This window comes from Lynx rufus, unplaced genomic scaffold, assembly GCF_022079265.1.
Source record: "Lynx rufus isolate CCGP_SWC_20201006 ecotype Redwood Valley unplaced genomic scaffold, mLynRuf1.p SCAF_2, whole genome shotgun sequence".
In the NCBI taxonomy this organism is placed as follows: Eukaryota; Metazoa; Chordata; class Mammalia; order Carnivora; family Felidae; genus Lynx; species Lynx rufus.
This window is the reverse complement of record NW_025814834.1, coordinates 151637931-151662751: the sequence shown is the minus strand read 5'-3', so window position 1 is coordinate 151662751 and position 24821 is coordinate 151637931. Positions and strand designations below refer to the sequence as shown.

Below are 24821 nucleotides of genomic sequence, written 5' to 3'. Positions count from 1 at the left end.
TATTAGAGATTCTCAGAAATTTAAGAAAATATTTGCTTCTTATTTACAGAAACTAAATAGTTCTCTAGTTTATCATGGTTATGAATACATATTTCATGGCAACAAAAGTTGACATAAGTCTGTATTTTTAAAGTATATTTACATGTAATATAAATATTCTTACAAGACAAAATTTGTTTGTTTTTTTAATCTATTTTCAGTGAAAGAGTTTCTAGCCAAAGCCAAAGAAGACTTTCTTAAAAAATGGGAAAATCCTACTCCGGTAAGGAATATTTAAAATTTTCTATGATTTAAAAGTCCTATGTAAAATCATGATTCTTGCCCAAGTAATTTACTAGTTTAGAAACTTTAAAGTAGCATGAAACTTTCAAGTTGCATTTTAAAAAGTGAGCTTAACATGGGAGTTTTGCCATAATATTATCATAACATTATGTTTTGATTTGCTAACTAATAATTTTATATATACCTAAATTGGAGGAGGAACTAATTTCCATTATAATATCTAATTACAAATTTTGATACTAATTACAAGCTGCTACAAACTCTTGATATTTGTTAATATTATAGTAATTTTGATTTGTGCCTTTGATAGCATATTTGTTATCTTTATTAATTACCACAAATGGATACTATTGTGCAGTTTCAAATCCTTAATCACAAATACTTGGCTATTGGCAACATACCAAATACACAGAGATCCTTCTTCATAAACATTGGATGAGGTAAATTCTACATAAATACTTTTAGATTGTAGCTGAGATCTAAAAACTGTGTATAAAAAGAGCCATTTATATTTGCCAAAAAATCTTTTTGAAGTTATAAGTAATTAATGAACTTTAATAACAGATTAAATTTCGAACACCTATTTTCCTACCACAAAAATCTTTATTTCAGATGTCTTTCTCACTAAAAAATATTTAATTCTGAATATTATGTTTTAGGAAGATACCATCATTAAGAGTAAGAGCATGATCTGTAATTTAAAACATAGTCACTCTAGTGATTACAAAAAGTTAGGCATTGTCTAACATGGAACATTTAAGAGAGGTGAGGAAAATGGCACATTTGTATGAAAAGCATTAATAACTAGCAAAAAGGGATGTTCTGTTTTTTGTCTATTACTTAAGTCAGTTTCCATTACTTAGTTGGGGACTATATTAAACGTTTCAATCTGTTTTGCTAAAACCAAAAAATGAAGCATTAATCCATAAAATTGAATAATTCAATCAGAATTACAAGGTTTTTTTTCTTTCCACACTGATATAGAATCTCATAGCAATTTAAAATCATTAGCATTTTGAAATTAAAATTTGATGGAAACAAGTTTTATAAGTAAAAACTTAGAGCTGCTTGCTCTCTCTGTAATGATTCAGCAAGAAGCTCTGCTATGTCTCCAAAGGCAAGCTTTGATTTGCAGTAGAGATTAAATCCAACTATAGTGAACTGCAGTAACTATCCAGATTCCTTGCTTATATAAGAATCATATTACATCACATTTTTCTCAAGCTAAATACTGTAGAGACTGTGTACAGTGCACACATATTTTTTTCCAGGATTTTCATGGAGATCTTTATAATGAAAACCTATTAAACAAATGGGTCAGCAATTACTACTTGTGGCTATTTAGCACATAATTTCTTCCTAGTAATTTTCATTTTGTTGTGGCAGCAACAAATTCAATAGATTGATGCCTCCGATTCTTTTCTTCTATGCTATAGTCAAAGCCAAACAAAGATGTTTGCTCATAACAAAGCATCTATTGAAGGAGAAAAAGAGACTGATTATTGTTCTGGGACTCTGACTTTTGGTTATCTTGTGGGAATAAGGAACTCTTCTTTCCTTATTATTATATTTTAGGTAATACTGGGTTATTATAACATCAGAGAGAGAGAGAGCCATTAGGATCTTTCATGCTATTATTATCTAGTCCTATAAGCTTGTACACAGATATAAATGAAGTAAAGTAGTGCTTTCTTCAGAGGTAACTCCAGAGAAAGGACTCTGATCCCTCAGTTTATCTGTTCATTAGAATTATTTGTGAGTACACTGAGACCGTTTGGCGTCTACGATTGCCTTTGTCGGTATACTTCTGGTCAGTTTGTAATTATTAAAATACGGAACTAATACTAAGAGTCTAATACTAGGAATTCATATTGGAATTCATTATCATCCTTAGTACTAATTTCAGCTTAGGCTCTTATTTCCTCCCTAATATTATGTAATGCTTTATTTTACAATATAATCTCTTTTCAAATATTAAGATTCTTTTTTTATTCAAAGGGAAAAATAGAACCAATAACCTGGGATCTCAGTAGTCTCTTTGTATTGTTTTTAAATGGATAGTTTTAAATTAAATTATCTCTTCTGATTATATATAACTAAATCTGTGATAGTCACCATAGTCTTATGAGAATTTCTAATTTTAAAGTTTCTTTTATTTTTCATGTATTTGTAGAATAATGCCGGGCTGGAGGATTTTGAAAGGAAAAAAACCCTTGGAACAGGTTCATTTGGAAGAGTCATGTTGGTGAAACATAAAGTCACTGAACAGTATTATGCCATGAAGATCTTAGATAAGCAGAAGGTTAGTGCATTTGTTATTATTTACCTGACAGGTAAACTTCAGTTTTATCAGCTAGATTATTAAACAAATGCAATATACCGACTTTCCATTGATATCTTCAGATAATTTTATTGTTGCAGTTAATTTTCATTATTATTTCTTGTCTGTAAGATACACAGTTAATAGTTAAGTATATGGGGATACATTATTATTTCAATAATTACATATATAATAGGTATGTGTATGTTTACTAACAAAATCTTGAATTCAACATGTAAAGAACAGGTATCTCTACTACCTTTTGCCTTATGGAAAATGCAGGGGTCAGGTGTACTTGACCTTTAGAGTGAGGAAACAGAAATTTAGTGATTTTATTTTGTGACTTATTTTAATCAACAGTAGAAGCACTTTAGTATGATTGAGTTTGTTTAATTTAAAATGTCAGTTAAAGCAGAGAAAAAGTTGGAATCCTAATACTATAAAAAATATCAAATGATTGGGGCACCTGGGTGGCTCAGTCGGTTGAGCATCCGACTTTGGCTCAGGTCATCATCTTGTGGTCTGTGAGTTTGAGCCCCGCATCAGGCTCTGTGCTGACAGCTCAGAGCCTAGACCCTGCCTCAGATTCTGTGTCTCCCTCTCTCTCTGCCCCTCCCCCTCTCGTACTCTGTCTCTCTCTCTCTCTCTGTCAAAAATAAATAAGCATTAAAAAAATAAAAAAAATCAAATGATTATGTTGTATGCCTGAAACTAATATAATGTTAGATGTCAATTAAATCATTTTGAAAAATCAGTTTTTAAGTATTTATCACATATTGGTGTGTCTAATGAATCAGGAGGTCTGAAGATAGTTATGCTTTAAATATTAAGCTTTTATTTTCCTGATAATCACTTAGGATGAAGGGAACATAAAAGATGAATGGCAAATCTTAACAGATTATCTTATAGATATTATGTTCCCAAGAATAACACTTTGGCTTACTGGGATGTAGGAAAATGTGGAGGAAATAGTACTGAGCTAGTAGTCAGGGTTATAGGTAGTGGCTAGACTGATGCTGTCTAATAAAAATATAATGTGAGCCACATAAAGGATTTTATTTTTTTAGTAGTAGCCACATTTAAAAAGTAAAAAGAAGTAGTTGAAATTGATTTTAATAGATTTTATTTAACTCACTGTATCCAAAATATTATTATTGTACATGTAATTAATATAAACATTGAAATATTTTACTCTCTTCATACCAAGTCTTCAAAAGCTGATGTATATTTTATACTTACAGTACATCTCCATTCAGATAAGCCACATTTCAAGTGTTAAATTTCTCGCGGCTACCATATTGGACAGCACAGCATTAGACTGGTCTGAAGTTCCAGTCCAAACTCTGATTTAAAACAAAAAACAGGGGTGCCTGGGTGGCCAGTCGGTTGAGCGTCCGACTTCAGCCAGGTCACTATCTCGCGGTCCGTGAGTTCGAGCCCCGCGTCAGGCTCTGGGCTGATGGCTCAGAGCCTGGAGCCTGTTTCCGATTCTGTGTCTCCCTCTCTCTCTGCCCCTCCCCCGTTCATGCTCTGTCTCTCTCTGTCCCCAAAATAAATAAACGTTGAAAAAAATAAATAAATAAAATAAAATAAAATAAAACAAAAAACAAATCTAGCCTCTAACATGAAAAGGAGTAATGACTTAAGTCTTTCTAAAATTAAATACACATGTACATGTTTACAAATACATTTAATTGTGCATCTTTGTCTACTGCCCTGTATCATGTAACTTTGGTAACCATGCTTCCTGAAAAAATAGTTTAATCACTTCCTATTAATTCTTTAACTTACAACAATTTAGCTGTTTCCTTGTTTTATGTCCTACCTTTTGCTACTCCACTGAAACGACTTTACTGAGGGTCACCAATCCAGTGGCCTAATCAACAAGACCAGGGGGCTCTTTTTGCTCATCTTATATGACGTGTTTTGTTTGTTTGTTTTTTAATTTACATCCAAGTTAGTTCGTATATAGTGCAACAATGATTTCAGGAGTAGATTCCTTAATGCCCCTTACCCATTTAGTCCATCCCCCCTCCCACAACCTCTCTAGCAACCCTCTGATTGTTCTCCATATTTAAGAGTCTCTTTTGTTTTTGTCCCCCTCCCTGTTTTTATATTATTTTTGCTTCCCTTCCCTTATGTTCATCTATTCTGTGTCTTAAAGTCCTCATATGAGTGAAGTCATACAAAATTTGTCTTTCACTGACTAATTTCACTTAGCATAATACCCTCTAGTTCCATCCACATAGTTGCAAATGGCAAGATTTCATTCTTTTTGATTGCCGAGTAATACTCCATTATATATATATATATATATATATATATATATATACATACACACACACACACACACACACACACACACACACACACCACATCATCTTTATCCATTCATCTATCGATCCACCAATGGACATTTGGCCTCTTTCCATACTTTGGCTGTTATTGATAGTGCTGCTATAAACATCAGGGTGCATGTGTTCCAATGAAACAGCACACCTGTATCCTTTGTATAAATACCTAGTAGTGCAATTGCTAGGCTGTAGGGTAGTTCTATTTTTAATTTTTTGAGGAACCTCCATACTGTTTTCCAGAGTGGCTGCACCAGTTTGCATTCCAACCAGCAGTGCAAAATAGATCCTCTTTCTCCACACCGTTGCCAACATCTGTTGTTGCCTGAGTTGTTAATGTTAGCCATTCTGACAGGTGTGAGGTGGTATCTCATTGTGGTTTTGATTTGTATTTCCCTGATGATGACTGATGTTGAGCATTTTTTCATGTGTCGGTTGGCCATATGGATGTCTTCTTTGGAGAAGTGTCTATTCACATCTTTTGCCCATTTTCTTCACTGGATTATTTGTTTTTTGGGTGTTGAGTTTGACAAGTTCTTTATAGATTTTGGATACTAACCCTTTATCTGATATGTCGTTTGCAAATATCTTCTCCCATTCCGTCGGTTGCCTTTTAGTTTTGCTGATTGTTTCCTTCGCCGTGCAGGAGCTTTTTATTTTAATGAGGTCCCAATAGTTGATTTTTGCTTTTGTTTCCCTTGCCACCAGAGACATGTTGAATAAGAAGTTGCTGCCACGGTCAAAGAGGTTTTTGCCTGCTTTCTCCGCGAGGATTTTGATGGCTTCCTTTCTTACATTTAGGTCTTTCATCCATTTTGAGTTTTATTTTTGTGTATCGTGTAAGAAAGTGGTCCAGGTTCATTTTTCTGCATGTCGCTGTCCAGTTTTCCCAGCACAGGACTTGTTTTAGAACCCTTGTCCCTTGCCTTCTGTAACCCCTTGTTCTTTAAATTATGCTCCTGCCTTTTTGGGCTCTTCTTTAATGTGCCTTTTCCTATTATTTTATCCTTCTGTCTACTCTTTAAAGATTGTTACACTCGATCTCTGGACTATCCCCTCTTCTTATTTTCATGTTCTGCACACTCCCTCTGAACTGTTATCCAAGCTTCGACTCATCCTTGAACTCTCCACCCCTAATTTGTACAATCTGAGCATGGAGCTCTTAGAAACCAGCTAGTTCATGTTCTGTTTTCTAGATGAGGTCATTGGGCCTTAGAGCAGGTGATTTGTACACTCATGTTGGTAGCACAACAACAAAATGCTTCAAATTTTTTATTTGAATCAAATATTTTTTATTAAACCTGTCATTAAAATGTTAGTGTCTGGATAGCCCCTAATATTTTGTTATCTTTCTTAAGGAATTAATAGAATATGCTTTAGTCATAATGTATTACAAGGATTACATAATGTGCCATTTTTATGTTTAAAGTATTTAGGGAATATGTTTTTAATAACTTTTTTTTTTTTTTTTGGCAAGATGGTGACTTGTTAAGTAAATTACTGAGAAAGTTACCTCATGGTTAAATCATAGCAGAAGAATAGCTGCCACTCTAAGTTATTTCTGCTATGGCAGTGTTCTAGATTTATTCATAATTAAAACAAAGATTTTATACTCTGAATGTTTTAAAGTTTATTTATTTGAATTTGACAAAGATGAGTAATAAAATAATACACTCTATAGTCACTTTTTCTGTTAATGATGTCACAAACCTTTCAGTTTTGGCTGTTCCTGTCTTAAGGGTTGAGGGGAAGGAAATCAGTGCAGGAATTAAGGAAAATCATATTTCTTCATTCTATACATTGTGTCAAGCATTGCTAGGTACTTTATATTTACTGTATCAATGAATCTCCTCAGCTTTGTGTGATATTAATCTCCCTTTTAAGCCAGTGACCCTTCTATTTAAGTAAATTTTCCAAAATCAAACAGGCTAGTAAGATAAACCAAGAATTTGATTAGGGTTGTCTGATCTTTGTGCCTATACTCCTTGTTTATTTTTCCTTTAAAATGTATTTGTTATCCCTAAAGTACCACTACCTAGTTTGGTCCCTTATTAACATTACCTGGGCTTTCACAATAACATCTTAATTTCCTCAACCTCAGGCTTTTCACCGTCTATTAATTCACCTTCCTCACTGCCAGAAAAGTTTTCCTACCATATCATATAACTTTTAAAAAAAATTTTAACATTTATTTATTTTGAGGGAGAGAGAGACAGAGTGCGAGCCACGGGAGGGGCAAAGAGAGAGGGAGCCACAGAATCCAAGGCAGGCTCCAGGCTCCGAGTTGTCAGGGCTCAGAGCCTGATGTGGGGCTCGAACCCACGAACCGCGAGATCATGACTTGAGCTGAAGTTGGATGCCTAACCGACTGAGCCACCCAGTTGCCCCACCGTATCATATAATTTTATTTACTCAATCAAAAATCTTCCTAATATTTATTAAATAAAAATAGAACCCTGCAGTCTACTTCCAACCCTTCATAACTTTCTTCCATATTCTACCATAGTCTTATTTCACACTCTTCCCCTATATGTCCTCTATTTGCTACTTCTCTCATTGAAACTTGACCCTCAGAAGTATACAGTGCCATGCTGGGTGGGACAGGGGAGCATGTGATGACAGATACCCCATCTTCCTTATTAATAACTCCTCAAGTATTTGGTGAAAAAAATAAATCAGCTGATAAGTAATCATTTATAAATGCTTTTAAATATACATATTTAAGCCAACAGAAATATTAAGAAGTAAATATAAATTTTATATGTATTTTCAAAGTAGAACATGGACTAACCCCCCAGGGTTACTTATTAACTTTTCTCTGCCATTTAGTGGTATTTCACTACCAAATCTTGAGAAGCACTGTCCTAAGCTATTGTCAAATGAAACTAGCACTCGCACTTACCTTTGTGTATTTACCCCTTCAGGTAATGGTTCTGGATATTAACCCTGTGCTGTTTCCTCTATCTTTTCCTAACCTTTGTCATCTATTCATCTATAAGGCCCTGCTGAACTCCTACCCTTTTTAATAGGCTATAATAGCAATTGGCATCTTTTGAGCTTTCACTTTGTGCCAGGCACCATGTTAATCACTTCACATGCATTCTCAGAGCCACTTTTAAAGTAGGTATTATTATCCGTGTTTTATAGATGAATAATCTGGAACTTAAAAAGATGATGTACTAGGCCTAACATAAACATTTTCTTGTCTAAATACTTACAACCCATAACTCTCATTTGGCAATTATTCACTTATTAATATTCACATATTCATACACCATACTTGCAAATAGATTTTATGCAGCATTAAGGTAGACATTTTCTTGTCTTTATCTTGATTGCATTATTAGGCTTCATATGTAGTAATACACACACTTAAAAGTAAATTAGATTTTAATTAGTTAATTTTTTAAATTAACTTAAAAATTAACTAAGCATTTATGCTTTGCCACTTCATATATCATGGATTCATTTCTATTTTTAATTGTTATGCCCTACATACACATGGTTGGCTTAGGGCTATAATGCAGAAAGCCTCTCTACTGCAATTTTTATTGCTTATTTCAAAGGAAGTGCATTGTCAATACCTAACTAAAAATCTGCTAGATCATAATATACAAAAGTAAACAAGGTGATACATCTAGACAATGGATGTACCTTCTGCTATTCAATGCTCAAAAGAAATGAGCTATCAAGCCATGAAAAGACATGAAGAACTTTAAATGCATATTATTAAGTGAAAGAAGCCAATCTGAAAAGGCTGTATACTGTATGATTCCAACTATATGACATTTTGGAAAAGACAAAACTATGGAGACAGTAAAAAGATCAGTGATTGCCTGGGATTAGTAGGGAGAAAGGGATGAATAAGTGGAACACAGAAATTTTAGGGCAGTACAAGTAAACCCTAGTGTAAACTATGGACACTGGGTGATAAAGATGCCAGTGTAAAAAAAAAAAAAATGTGTCAATGTAGGTTCATCACTTGTAACAAATATACCACACACCTGTGTGCAGGGGGTGGGGTTGGGAAGATGTTGCTAGTGGGGGAAGCTATGCGTGTGTGGGGATAGGAGGAATATGGAAAATCTCTGTATCTTCTGCCCAATTCTACCGTGAACCTGAAACTGCTTAAAAAAAAAAAAAGCCTATTTTTTTAAAAGTAAATACAAAGCAATAGTAATTCTCGAGCCAATGTTACATAATTTGTTATGATAAGTATGGACTAATTAGTTCTGTGACTAGTTAGAATTTAGACAGCAATGGTCCAACCACTTCATATTACATCAAAAACAAAACAAAACAAACCTGAGATCCTAAGAGCTGAAATAACATCTCCAAAAGCCACAAAACTGCTGGATGAGAAGGCCTAGATTAGAATACAGATCTTTTGACTCTCAGTCAAGTATTCTTTGCTCACTACTATTTTTATACTATAATTGTATATACTAATAACTGGATGGTAACTTGACTTTGCCTATGTTCAACTTCTTGAATTCGGTGACTGCCCCACACTGACGGTAAGCTTCTAGCAAGAAAGACTGCCAGCTGCTAATGACTTATACATACACCAGACAAGTATTTATATCTCCCTAAGGTCACCTTTTCTTAAATTAAAAATAGAATCACATGTGGGATAGAAGCACAGTCTTTGTGAAGTCAAAATAAGTCACTTTCCCCTGCTGCTATGTATTTGATTGAGTAGACAATCCAGAAGAAGCTTGATTAATCCTAAATAACCTATTTGCTATAAAGATATAGTTGGTCTTTTGCCCATATTTTGTGTGTGCTCTCCTGTGCTGCACAAATTGATTTTTTAGAATTTAATCTTCTATTTATTCAGGTATTAGGAAATGAACAGATTGTTCATTTTTACCCAGTTTGAATTGAAAGTGTTTTTCAATTATTGGCTTTCCTTCAATTCTTAATTTCCTTGCTGATCTTCTGAAGATTGAAAATCAATACCTACCTATTGCAGTGATTTGTGACTGTAACTAATTAGGAGCTGAGTATTTTCACATACTAATTTCTTTTCAGTTATGTATTATTTCTTTTAAGTAATGTACTACTTCTTAGCTCTTGCTTCTTGACTGAAAATCATAGTTGCCCTTCTTAAGACCAAATTTTAAATCCTCTGCTAGGTGTTTCATTTGAATCTGATAAAAACCTAGTTATTGGTTGTTATCATACCCTTATCCAACTTAGTGATTTTGCTTATCCAAGCTCGTTATATGGTAAGCATTTTATTTATGTTTTATTCTTTTAAAATTATAGTAAATTTTAAATTCTGTTCAAGTACATTAAATATATTTATCTCTCAATTACAGGTTGTTAAACTGAAGCAAATAGAGCATACTTTGAATGAGAAAAGAATATTACAGGCGGTGAATTTTCCTTTTCTTGTTCGACTGGAGTATTCTTTTAAGGTAGATTTTACAATATTCAAATAAAATAATTTTACCCTCACATATTTTTTAAAATATGAAACTGTGATAGGATTCTGAGCCATATGATAAACGTGGAGAATATGAATAAATAAAAAAGTAATATATTTAGATTTTATGTTTATACATTTATGTTCATATTTGAAAAGGTTTTGGCTTTCCCTAGGGAAAATTTTAAAGGTAATGTGTAATTTTTCATGAGATGCTATTATAAATTCAAATATTTCCATTTATCAAAATCCATAGTAATATCTTATTAAGCAGTTCTTACAATCTTGCAAATGAATACGCCCACCTAACTTCCTTTTCTCTTGAACCTTTTCTGACACAGTCTTACCATCCTCTTTTCCTTAGTAATTTGTGTTCTAGTCTTTCCGTTTATGTAAGGCAGAACAGTCTTTGGCCCTCCCTCAATGTTCTCATAAAGTTGAACAAGATTTATTCTTTAAATTGATAGCTTTTCAACTCTTTAGAATGACACTTGGCATCTCGTAGTCTTAGTTCATATGAAACATTTTAACCTTTTCCCTTTTCCTCCGTTATTCTTTAAATCAGATGAACACCTGTAGGTTTAGGATGATATTAAAAATCATTCATCTCTCTGATGTAGTTTAGTACATAAAATGTAAACATTCTTACTTTTTCAAATTGTTGTTTTAACTGTTATTCTTTTGCATCCACTATAGTATTAAGTCACGGCTGCAGTGTTTAATTGTTCAAAAGTTAGGGTTCCCTGCAAGAACAGGAACAGCAAATATCCCAGACTAATTTGTGGCAAGAATACTTTGGCTGGGGGTGGGGAATGAATTCCCCACTGAAGAAAAATTAGAGCGTATTCCATTTATTGTCTTTCCCAATGTTAGTAATCTCTCGGGTTTTTTAATTTGTATTTTTCTAATTGAACATGGTGTCATCTTTAAATATTTCCTTGAAATAATCTTGGTTTATTTGTTCATAGGATAATTCTAATTTATACATGGTTATGGAATATGTCCCTGGGGGTGAAATGTTTTCACATCTAAGAAGAATTGGAAGGTTCAGGTAACTAATACTTTATCCTCCTCAGATCTTTTTTAAGTTATTGTCAATGCTAAAAATTTATTTCATTTCATTTAGTAATATGTTAGCTATATGAAAAATTACATGGAAACATTCATAAGAGGCCACACCCTACTGAGTTTTAAAAATCAAATAAAAGCACCATGATAGCCATGTAAATATTCTACCATTAGTAGATATTGTGAAGATCCATTATTTGGAGGATTTTCAGAAGATGCAAAAATTGAATTTAAACATACTAGTACTTATTGAACAAATATTAATACTACAACTCTGGGGAAGAGGTTTTTGTAAAGATGAAGAAAGGAATAAATGGAAAAGATAATAATGGCATCATAGTGATGTGATTAAGAAGTTCATTTTGCACAAATTTAATTCTCCTTAAAGTTTTTGTTGAATTTTAAAAATACATACGTAATTTTAAAAGAGTTTGTACCTTGGGGCGCCTGGGTGGCAGTTAGTTAAGCGTCTAGCTTCGGCTCAGGTCATGATCTCATGGTTGGTGAGTTCGAGCCCAGTGTTGGGCTCTGTGCTGACAGCTTGGAACCTGGAGCCTGCTTCAGATTCTGTGTCTCCCTCTCTCCCTGCCCCTCCCCCGCTTCTCTCTCTCTCTATCTCTCTCTCTCAAAAATAAATAATATTTAAAAATAAAAAGAGTTTGTACCTTATTAGGTTATTGCTAACAAGGCCACACAGTTTTTAAAACAGGTTATATTGGGGCTCCTGGGTGGCTCAGTCGGTTAAGTGTCCAACTTCAACTCAGGTCACGATCTCGCGGTCCGTGAGTTCGAGCCCCGCGTCGGGCTCTGGGCTGATGGCTCAGAGCCTGGAGCCTGCTTCGGATTCTGTGTCTCCCTCTCTCTCTGCCCCTCCCCCATTCATGCTCTCTGTCTCAAAAATAAACGTTAAAAAATTTTTTTAAAACAGGTTATAAATTCTGTTAACTTTACCTCTGTGTAATAATTTGTAAGCTACTACTGTTCATTAGTAATCACTGAAAGAATGCACGTCCAGCTTCATTTAGCACATTATGAGCTGGTATGCTGAAAGCACGTACAGGAGTGCAAACTGGCTGATGATGATAATCCGATTCAGAAAGAGATGATGATAGACTCAGATCATAATACAAGATCGTATTCAGTTATGAGCCAACATTAGAGTTACTTAGTTACCTGAGGCCTACGCCAAAATTCACTTATTGAGCTGATATGGTAAGGCACCTAATACGTGTCAGGCACTGTGCTGATGCAAAGCAACTTCTGTTTATCTTTAATGATTTCCTTTTACCTCCTGTTGTCCTCTCTTCTACTACCCTTGTCCATGCAGGCCCAGCATCCTCAGATTGCCCTTGATAATTCAAAGTTTTACACTGAAGCATTACACCTAAACCTATCTTCAAAAAATATTTTTTCCATTCTCTATCATTACTAACTTCTTTCCTTTGCAACTACCCACACTCCTATTTCTTTAATACTTGACTTGGTACTAGGAGGAAAGCGAGTTGATTGCAATAATTCACTATTGAGACACACTGTCTTTTCTAACTTTTCACTCATACTACACGTACACTTGACAAGTTGTTAACTCCTATCCTAGGAACTTTAAGACAAGAAGAATATTGAGTTATTATTGAGCATGGCTTTAATCAGAATCAGGGCAGTCATTATGATTCTCTACTTAAATAGCAACTGTCTAGACTTAAAGCTGCTTCGGCATTAAGTCTTCCAATAGAATATTTTGCTTTCATCTTTCAACAATTGGATCACAGATCTATGTAATGTTTGTGTTCCTCCAATCAAATATCAGTGTGTGGAAATAAATATAAAATGCTTAGTACATCTTATATTTGTGATGATAAATTTATGTCTATTTATAAGATGCTAAGTGCATCTTGTATTTATAGATGCATGGAGAAAATTGGAGGGGCCTTCCAGGTCAAATGTTTCCAAAGTTAGGGATATTTCAATGACCAGGATGATTCTTCCAGTCTCCCCTTAAAATGTTCCCCTGTTTCTTGTCATAGAATTTATGGTTTTGAGATGGGGCTGAAACTGTAATGGTATTATAAAATATTCTCCCCCAAAGTTTGTTTCTTTACATATTAATTTATTCAACAAATATTTACTGAGCACCTGATATGTATTAGGCTAGAACCTAGGAAATAGAGTGACAAGCAAAAGGAGCAGCATATATAATCTTTTTTGGAATTTCTATTTCTGGTGCTATGAGATCAAATTCATGCCAGCCATCTTGAGGGAAGTTCTATTCATAGTTCATGTTATTCATTGAGGACATAAATCTGAAAGTCATTGCAGTTTATCAGGCCAGTTAACAGAATTCATTGTGTACACTACAAGATGAAAGAGAAACTCAAACTAGAAAATCAGTACATCCTTTGGAGTAATGCTCTGAATGTGGCATCAACATGACACTGATCTGTCAATTGATCTAATCTGTGCATACAAGAACTGTACATGTTTACACAAACATACAGATTACCCCTGTGTTTATATATCTGTGTAAACATGCATACTAGAAGATTTGGAAATTCAGACACCATGATTGTATCTATGCTTTCTGGATAGGATTACGGGAGCTCTTTATCCTCCATCTATATTTTTTATGCTTTTTTAATAATGAGAATATATTGTTTTTGTAATAGGAATAGTCTGGGTCAAATGGCATCAGTCTGCAGATTAATGCAGTTAAACAACTTCTGTGTAGTGAAATTCTTTAAGCACTTGAAATTTATGAGACAGGTACATGGAGCTTATCAATGGCCTGATAGACCACGTATTGACATGTTTGCTTTTCAATCATTCTCAAAGTGAGACATAATTATAAAGGCATCAATAGCCTCTAATATGGCCGATAAGAATTTAAAATAAGATGACTGTTTTAGAGTTATATTTTTCTTCAATGTATGCTGCCCCATAAGCATATTAAAGTACTATTATCTGAAGATAGTTCAGAGGTTTAGTAGATATTCAGAAACTAACAAGATTCTTAAATGTTTAAAAGAAAAAAAAATTTGCTTCCAAAATATTTCTACCCTATATTAATTTTTTCCATAATCTACTAATTACCGTGTGTTAACCCATTTTACAGAAATTCAGTGTTTTCTTTTTCTTCGCAGTGAACCCCATGCACGGTTCTATGCAGCTCAGATAGTGCTAACATTCGAGTACCTCCATTCACTAGACCTCATCTACAGAGATCTAAAACCTGAAAATCTCTTAATTGACCACCAAGGTTATATCCAGGTATGACTTGAACACATTATATATAATGTATTACTAGGTAAAAGTTGTATGTATTTAACCTCAACTACCAATATTGGATGTTTTTTCTTTGAGTGAGACAGTTATTTCTTCCTAACAGCTTAGCATCATGTCTGGCATATGGGAGAGCTTAACAATCTTCCTAATAGCTTAAATGAGCTCACGGTTCTGCCACTATTGCAGAGACCAAAAATCCCATCAAGAATAGAACCTGTTTATACCTCCCATAGTCTGCAGTTGTGAATTGAATGAACATAGGCTCCTACGTACAGAAATACATAGAATAGCTAAATTTGTGAGCTCTCATTTAGTGCCAGGCATCATTCCGAGTGTTTTACATGTATCATCTTTTTTTGTCCTGATAACCTTATAAAGCATAAGTATGCTGTTACCCTCATTTTGAGGCTAACAGAACTAAGGCACAGCAAATCACACAGGCAGTAAATGGTAGTCAGAATTTGAACCCAGCTGTCCCCAGAGTCTGTGCTCTTTAACAGCAGCAGCCAAAGGAGCCCTGGCTACCAATATGGAACTGGTGGGAGTGTTTTATTTCCACTTCTGTGAATAGACGAGAACATCCCTTTTTACACACTTATCAATAGGTTCTCCTGTTGATACTTTTGTATTGCCAATGATGTAACTAATGGCAGAGCACATGCTTGGACTCAAGAAATACTTCTAGCATTGCTTCATTTTTGTTAAAAGCATTTACTTTTACCATTTTGTGTGTGTTTATTTTTTTGAGTCAGGAAAAGGCTCTCCAGAGTGAACCTTCATTCACTAATAGTGGCCTGCATGGATTGGTCTCAGTTACACTGACTTAATTTTTTTTCATGGTTTTAATTTTAACCCTGATTTTTAACTTTGAACTGAGGTGCAACAAATACATTTATTGTGAAATAATGAATATTCACAAATTTTTTTTTCTTTCATAGGTCACAGACTTTGGGTTTGCCAAAAGAGTTAAAGGCAGAACTTGGACATTATGTGGCACTCCAGAATATTTGGCTCCAGAGATAATCCTTAGCAAGGTATATTTATAATGTCATTATGTAAGAGTAAAAATATAAGGCATGCATCACTGTGGACTTTTATAAAAACAGTTTACTGATCTAGTATTACATTTTTACTTAATCTAAATTATGAATTTATGTCTGTTTGATTACTAAATAATAATTACTGGCAGTCTACCACTTACTCAGTAACCTCTCAATTTTAACTCTGGATCTAAGAGAAATAGTATGGTAGAACATAGGGAAAATAGTCAATGATATTGTAATAACTTTGTATTGTGGCCTATGGTAACTAGATTTGTCATAGTAATCATTTCACCATGTATATAAAATGTTGAATCACTATGTTGTACACCTGCAAGTAATAGGATATTGTATGTCAACTATACTTCAAAAAAAATTAACGTGAATAAATCTGATCTCGAGATCCATATTTTTTTCTTCCAGTCTTACTGAGAAGTAACTGCCAGACCTAACTGTCTAGGTAGAAGGCATACAGTGTAATGGTTTGATTTACATAGACTGTGGGATAGATGACCACAATAGGTTTAATTAACATACATCATCTCATATAGATGTAATAAAAAGAAAAAAAAGTCCATGTTTTGAAAGACAGTTGTTGATAGTCTGTTGAGGATTGTTCTACTTTTCAAAACAGTGAAAATATGGTAAGAGAAGTCTATAGTCATACCTAAAAGGATGGTTCCATTCTGTTCTCCGTTCCACTGCCATCCCTAGGTGGAAACAGCTAGAAAGGAAAAATTAACAATAACTGAGCACAAACAGGAACAATGAAAGAGAAAGGGATGACACACATGCCTTGATAGTTACAACCTGAAAAACTATAAATAACTATATAATAAGAATAAAATAAATGATCTCATTCAGCTTTCCTCTCAACTTTATAATTTAAATCATCTATAACTTTTTAGTCTTTTATAACCTAAATATCATTGCTGTTAACACATTTCTTTTGTAAGTACACCTACCAAATAATGATGACAGAATAAGCACCAGAACTTTAAAAAATGCATATATATTATAAAAGTAATAGATGTTCATTTACAAAATTTGGAAAATGCAGAAAAATCAAAAGAAACAACCAAAAAAACTTATAATCTCACTACCCAGAGGTAGCTTTTTTTTAAAAGTAATTTTTTTAAGTTTATGTATTTATTTTTTTGAGAAAGAGCACAAGCAGGGGAGGGGCAGAAAGGAGAGACAGAATCTAAAGTAGGCTCTGCACCATCAGTACAGAGCCCCACGTGAGCTTGAACTCATGAACTGTGAGATCATGACTTGACCCAAGATCAAGAGTTGGACACTTAACCGACTGAGCCACCCAGGTGCCCCAAGGTAGCCTTTTTCAATATATTTTTCTGTACATGTTATCATAGTTGAGATATAGTGAATGTACAGTTTGTATTCAGCTTTTTTCACTTGAATGCTAACAAGCACGCAAACATTCTAATGGCTTATTTGAAATGTTATCATAAAGTATTTTGCCATTCTTCTATTGCTAAATATTCAAGTCATTCCTTTTTCCTTTTTCTTTTTCTTTTTTTTTGCTATTATAAATAACTGTGATAAACATAAATATTTTATACATAAAGCTTTTTCTGCATTTCAAATTATTTTTTCAGGACAGATTCCCAGACGTAGAATTACTGGGACAAAGGGTATGAACATTTTTAAGTCTCTCAATAAATACTGCCAAAGTGCTTTCCAAAAAGATTGTAACATTTTATACTCCTACTACTTCATCACACTGTATCCAGCATTAGATATTTGTAGTTTCAGAATAATTACTAATGGGGCACTTGGGTGCCTCAGTCAGTTAAGCATCCGACTCTTGATTTTAGCTCAGGTCATTATCTCAAGGTTCATGAGTTTGAGCCCCACATCAGGCTCTGCACTGAGGGTACGGAGCCTGCTTGGGATTCTCTCTCTCCCTCACACTACTCCCTCTTTTCCCCCTGCTCTCTCTCTCTCTCTCTCAAAATAAACAAACTTTTAAATAAACAAACAAATAAATAAAATAATTACTGGTTTAATAGGCAATAAATGGTATTTCATTATTTTAAGTCTCATGTCTTTGATTATTAGATTTTTTTAATGCTTTACAGACATTTGATGGGTTTTTTCTGTGTGTATGAGTTATTAGTTCATGTCCTTTGCCCATTTATCTATTTTAATTTAGTTTTTCTTACTGATTTGTTTTAATTCTCTATACTTAGGGTATTAAAAGTATCTGGCATATTTTTTATAAATATTAGCACACAATCTCAACATAGAAACCAAAGCTTAGTAAAAGGATCCAGCTCAACATCACGTGCTTTCACTAGACTAAAAATATCATAATGAATGACATTATTAGTGACTTAAAAGAATTAAAGCATAGTTGATGCCCATTTCTATTAGCAAAACAAAGTGCTATTCATCTTATGCTAGTCTCCCTTTAAAAAAACATACAGAAGCAGAAAAAAATCTCTACATTAGATTTTAGCTAATAATTTGAAAATTAAATGATTTGTAAAGCTAAAATTTTGACAAAACTTTGGAGTGTGGGGAGTGGTGAAGGTAATTTGAGGGCAGACCAGATCTGGCAAAAACTCAGTTCATTTCTCTCCGTGAACAGGTTGAATTTTTTTCCATAATCTTTTGTGCCAGCTGACATTGACCATAGTTGATAACAAACTATATAAACATGTTAATATTTTACTTTTATTTTCTTACAAATACTGCTAGTTCTTAATTTTAGCAAGTTTAGTATGGAAAAAAAACAAAAATAACTTTAGAATTGTACCTTTGGTTTACAATGTACTTTTATTTACATTTTTTCCTTTTATTTGATAAAGTTCTTACAAAAACCTTAAGGATTAGTTATCTTTTCTGTACACCTTTTAGAGATGAGAAGACAGTAGGATAGCTAGAGTAAACTTAAATATTTACATTTATTAGGCTCCAAATTAAACTTGTAGCTTTCATTAAGATCCTGTGAAGTGGAAGAGAATGCCCCTAGTATAATCACCCTCCTAACGTCAACAATATAGAGTATTTTGAAGTCAACTCTGCTGTTTACTACGAAGTCCAGTATCTACTATTTTGTTTAAAAACCTTTGGCCTTTCTATGAATGCTCTAGAAAACCTGATTTATAAGGTTATGGACCAAGAATGGACTTGAAAAAGTAATTTAGCAAGTCCCTTCCTATTGTTGAGCAACAACTAAATTATCCCAAGTAATTAGGGGATATTTATTGTCTACAATATTCTTAATGATTTTAGGAACGAGATTTAATAATATTTCTAATTCCAATATAATTGGAATATAGCCAATATCTGTAAATTCTCCCTGTTTAATTCAAGTGTGATCTGATACATTTTGTTCATTTTTTATTCTCTCCTGAATAGCCGCGCAGCAACTGCTCTTTAACAAATTTCATATGCTTGAAGATCATTTTGAAATCCTCTATGACTTCATTCCCTTCTGGTAGATTAAGTAATAACTAATATTTGCTGCTGGTTTATCTTAGGGCTACAATAAGGCAGTGGATTGGTGGGCATTAGGAGTGTTAATCTATGAAATGGCAGCTGGATACCCCCCATTCTTTGCAGACCAACCAATTCAGATTTATGAAAAGATTGTTTCTGGAAAGGTAAGTAATACATTTTATTATTCCTCTATTACTTGTTATTTCTATAATGAAATGTAAGATTTGTATATTAAAACCATTTGATGTCATCAGAATAATTACCCTAAATTGGGAAGAATACAAAAATATCCATAGTTCCTGTCTTTGTATCTAGCATTCATTTAAGATAACAAAATAAACATTAAATCATTGAAGTTTCTTAAGCAAATGAGGCAGTTTTACAAACAAGTTAGCAAAAAGATAAAGCAATTTTCTTTTTTATCACTTATAAAATATAGGATCATACCTGTCATTCTCAATATTTCTCTAAGTAAGTAAATTTTTACTTACTTAGTTATTTCATGTGGGTATCTCCTTAGAGAGAAGTTTTAGGGGCTATTTTTGTATCTCCTTGTTTTTTCAGGAGAGGCTTGTTTGAATTATGCCAAACATCACAAAATTGGAAGCAAATACAAAATAGATAAGCCTTTTAAAATGGAAGTTCAGAGAAAGGATATTTATATAATTGTTCATGTTGATTGTGATTATAATTGCCATTGATCTTTAGCAAATATGGCAATAACTTTTTTTTGAGCATGAGTAGATTCACTATATCATAGTATTTTACATTTTGTAATTACTCCATAAACCTTCCTTCTTTTGTAATCCCTAATTTTGTTTCCAAAAGTATCTCAAAACAAACCATTCATTCTTGCCTTAGCATACACTTTTAAAAAAATACTACAGTCGGGGAGCCTGGGTGGCTCAGTGGTTAAGCGTCCAATTCTTGATTTCAGCTCAGGTCATGATCTTGCGGTTCTTGAGTTCAAGCCCTGCATTGGGCTCTGTGCTAACAGCGTGGAGCCTGCTTAGGATTTTCTCTCTCTCTGTCTCTCTCTCTCTCTCTCTCTCTCTCTCTCAAATAAATAAATAAATAAATAAACAAGCAAACAAACAAAAAAACTTAAAAAAAAATACTACAGTCAATTTTAATAGAGTTGAGTCTGATTCTTTCCACCATAGAAAGAATAGGCTTTAAAAAAGTCCAAAAAGACCTTCTATACATTTATGATAGAGTTTATAGGAAGGGATATTTTCCCATTTTTTCCTTTTTCCTATTCCTACATGTGGTACACCCCATTAGTTTATCTTTCTTTTTTCTTTAGATCACATAGCCCCATTTAGAATATGACCAGGAAATAGAGCATCAATCTTGACATAACAGTACCCTGAGATGTGATGTAGTTGACTTTTTTCTATTTTGTAACCTTAGTCTAAGGCAGAGAATTGCCTAATCAACCTAGAGAATCTGGAAGGACATAGGGGAAAAGTCTCTATTTCTTTATACCTCAGCCAGATTCACACTTTACATTTAGTGTAAAAACTGACCCTCAGCTCCATGAACTTAAAATTTATATCACCTATATCACCTGAATGTCCCTAATGTAGTAATTTATCTTTTTTACCAATATTCAAATTTAAATCATGGATGCCACACAGCTGGACTGTGAGGACAAGACACCAACAGAATGAGTCTATCCAGCCCCCTAGAATCCACATCTCAACACGGTATTGTTCCATATCTTATAGTGTATACGTAGTCTACAGGGATCACAAGATTTTCAGTTATATTTCCCTTCATTTTATGAAAGTTTTATGTTATGGCAGTATTCACAAACTAGGGGACTAACTAAAGAACTTACACTTCAACTATGTCAAAAATAAAAATTAAATACTTCTTAAAGATAACTAAGCTAGGTGTTGAAAGATTTACACCAAGGTAATACAGAAAGACAGAAAGGAATACTTAAGTCATTAGGTATCACTGCTGTCCTTGTTACATTTGTGGGTATCTAGGCCTCAGGTTTCTTATCCTTGTAACTGTTTTCATCCAGCAGAATATCAAAGGCATGGTAAAAGAACTTGAGATAAACAAAACATCAAGAAAAAGTAGTGTACAAGACAGGTATTAAGTTTTTTAAGAATTTGAAAGGTGATTATGTAAAATCTCAAGAAAGAATATGACCCAAAGGTCATATGAAGAATGTTGAGAGAACTGAAACACTTTAAAATCACTGAATGAAAGAAGCATAGAGTAGTCCACCCTTGTCTACGGTTTTAGTGACCTACAGTCAACTGCAGTCCAAAGCGGGCGATCCTCCTTCTGAGGCATCATCAGAAGGTCAGTAATAGCCGGCCACTACAGCACAACACCTGTGTCATTCACCTCACTTCATGTCATCACATAGGCATTGTTATCATCTCACATCATCACAAGAATGGTGAGTACTGTACTGTAAGATAGTTTGAGAGGGGGACAGAGAGAAAGAAACCACACCCACATAACTTTTACTACTGCAGCATGTTGTTGTAATTGTTCATTGTTTTTAATCTCTTACTGTGCCTAATTCATAAACTAAACTTTATCCCAGGTGTATGTATGGAGATAAAACGGTTCAGGGTTTTATCAAAGGGTTCAGCAAAGACCAAGGATGCAGAAATTCTACTAATAGTTATTAGAAATTCTATGTCTAATTTAATTATAGGTCATTACAAAGCTTCTACATTGCTTTCACTTATGCTTTATAAAAGAAGTAAAACTCTCTGACAAGGATGCTGTCATAACTAAATTTCCCTTATTTAGAAAAATGGCTTTGTTTAAAATGAGTCTATCTTCATCTGTATGAATAGGCCTTCACTAGCCAATCATTCCACAATGTGGAAAAAAAATGTTTACCTGTTTATGAATATGTTTTTATTTCATATCAAACTTTAATAGTCAGGCTCCATTATTAATATTTAAATCTGTGTATATTCTATAATCATAACTGTTTAAATCCTAGTCACCTTATTAGAAGAATGGCAACATAAAATTTTATCTTATCACAGTATCTGATATCTTTCTTCACTTATTTAGAAATATGATAGGATGTTTGGTATACTATTGTTTTTCAATTAGCAATAATCGCGCCTCGGAAAAACCTCATTGGCTACGATACTGCCATGGTGCAAAGCTTGGTATACTATTGTTTTTAACTAAAGGTGCCAGATTATCTTGTCCCATATTGGAAATAAAGTTATTTTCTTCCTTTTTCCCCTTTGCTCTTAAAGTAGAACTCATGAAGCAGAATATTGGTACTAACTGATCTCTAGGATTTACACTGTGTGAACATAAAGTCATATTCATATGCACCATTCCCAGTAAAACCATCTGTTTCAACACTCAAAGCCAAACTGGAATGTATCCCTATCCACATGACAAACACATTACAAGTGTTATTATCTCTCTGGTTAGTAAATAAAAGCCAAATTGGAGAATAACTAATATTTAAATTTTTTCATTGTTCAAGTCATTAAAACTCAAATTTTGGTCTTCCAAATCCTATATTTGTATTTAAAAATCTTTAATGATTTGAATGATATATCATTTAAAATATGTTTCAATCGTAATTATTTTTGCTGATTTTTTTAAAAGTGTGTTATCATTTTATGCAACATTTTATATTGATTACTCTCTCCATTCTGAAGCCATAGATTATAGGTATCAGTAACATCAAAGTTAAAATAAAATGTATTTAATGAAGTGATTAATTCACTGAAATACACATATTTGAAAATTAGGTTGCTAAGTATTTTCTCTATTACAATATTTTAACTCAAGTTGGTATTTTTAAATGCATAGAAAGATGATCAATCAGCTTGTTAGATTCTCTCCTACACATATTTTGCCTTTAAAAACGGAGGAGGTGGTATTTTAAATGTCAAATTATTCATGTGATATCAAGGTTCAGGTTTAGAAATGCACAGTTGACAGAAAAGTCTTAATAATTTTCACATTAAATTTGACATTTCTTAGCAATATATATACTGAGTTTCTGTATATAGTCTTTAAATTCCATACTTCAGTGCCATATACTCTATGATAAGAATCAGTTATGGTTCCTACAGCAACTCTATTTAACTGCATCACTCTGAGAAATATATAAGTTAATATTATGTTCAAAAATGATACTTGGAATAAGGCAGTCAAGTAACAGCTGTTGTGGAACCATAACTTTAGAGACCTTGACTTATGAAATTTAAAAAAAATTTCTGAGCTCTATTATATTTATTTTTTTTTTAATTTTTTTTTTCAACGTTTATTTATTTTTTTTGGGACAGAGAGAGACAGAGCATGAACGGGGGAGGGGCAGAGAGAGAGGGAGACACAGAATCGGAAACAGGCTCCAGGCTCTGAGCCATCAGCCCAGAGCTTGACGCGGGGCTCGAACTCACGGACCGCGAGATCGTGACCTGGCTGAAGTCGGACGCTTAACCGACTGCGCCACCCAGGTGCCCCTGAGCTCTATTATATTTAAAGCAAAAATTATTCCACTTTTAATGAGCACCAAAAATGTACAAGGAGACACTATACAAAATATAAAGTTGTAAACATACATATATATAGAATGATCAAAGAGTCAGTTCATTTTTTCCTGAAAGGAAATTCATATTCACATGAAGGGTAACTGATTAGCAGCCAAATAGCTATTCCTTTCTGTCTCAAGGGTCCCCAAAGCCATTCCCAGGTTAGGTGATTTGCTAGGAAGACCCAAAGACTTCAACATACAGCAATACTCAAGAAATGAAGCCCTTATATTATAACAAGTACCTTCATTATAAGATACCTTACAATGAAAAGATAGTAAGTACAATCAGCAAAAGGAAAGGCTCATGGGGCAGCGTCTAGAGGAAACTAGGCACAAACTTTCAAGAGTCTTCTCCTAGTGGAGTGACAAGAGATGAACTTAATTCCTCCAGGCACAAATTGTGACAACATGGGTAAATGTTGTCTCCTAGGGAAGCTCATTAGAGACTCAGTGCCCAAGGATTTTATTGGGATCACATATACACCCTCTACCTAGCCCATACCTACATCCCAAACTGACAGAGCAAAGTAGATGTTTGGCATAAGCCATATTGTTTGTACCAACAATCTAGGTACAGCGAACCACTCATATTATTTAGGGAAAGTTTCGTACCAGTGTGAAGAACTGTTACCATGCCAATTGCCAGATCCTGCCCAAGGCTAAACTTGAAAACAGGCTTTCCTTAAAGGTAACAGTCCCAAGCCTGCTATATTAGCTCTTTTCTGCACTATTCTGTTTCCTAAATAACATACACATAGGCAGAAATACTACTGTACTTGTTCTAAGATGCCATTGTTAATGCTTTTGGGGAAATTAAGGTGCCATCTTTTATTTGGCTGTGGCTATAGTTAAAGAAACTTAGATAACTCAGTAGTCATTTTCATAAAATTCAAAAGCAGTTTTACCATTTGCCTAAAACCAAGGCCATTTTTTAACACTTTGCTGTGGTCATTTAAAATTCTTAATAGCTGCTTTGAGACAGTCCTTACTTTAGCGGTCTTTTGGGCAAATGATGGCAATTTGTTTTGCAGGG

General features: G+C 33.8%; 1 protein-coding gene and 1 pseudogene across 2 annotated transcripts in view; one reads left to right on the top strand and one right to left on the bottom strand.

The window, feature by feature from the left end:
* The window catches only part of PRKACB (protein kinase cAMP-activated catalytic subunit beta), a 128539-nt gene that overhangs the window by 89693 nt on the left and 14025 nt on the right, over nucleotides 1–24821 (top strand). For both annotated transcript variants that reach the window (XM_047082653.1, XM_047082652.1), the window contains exons 2-8: nucleotides 201–262; nucleotides 2456–2584; nucleotides 10278–10376; nucleotides 11353–11435; nucleotides 14590–14716; nucleotides 15670–15765; nucleotides 19281–19403. In XM_047082653.1, coding sequence (XP_046938609.1) covers nucleotides 201–262; nucleotides 2456–2584; nucleotides 10278–10376; nucleotides 11353–11435; nucleotides 14590–14716; nucleotides 15670–15765; nucleotides 19281–19403 — 719 coding nt within the window. The remainder of the gene's footprint in view (nucleotides 1–200; nucleotides 263–2455; nucleotides 2585–10277; nucleotides 10377–11352; nucleotides 11436–14589; nucleotides 14717–15669; nucleotides 15766–19280; nucleotides 19404–24821) is intronic.
* On the bottom strand, nucleotides 22226–22395 carry LOC124516669 (uncharacterized; annotated as a pseudogene).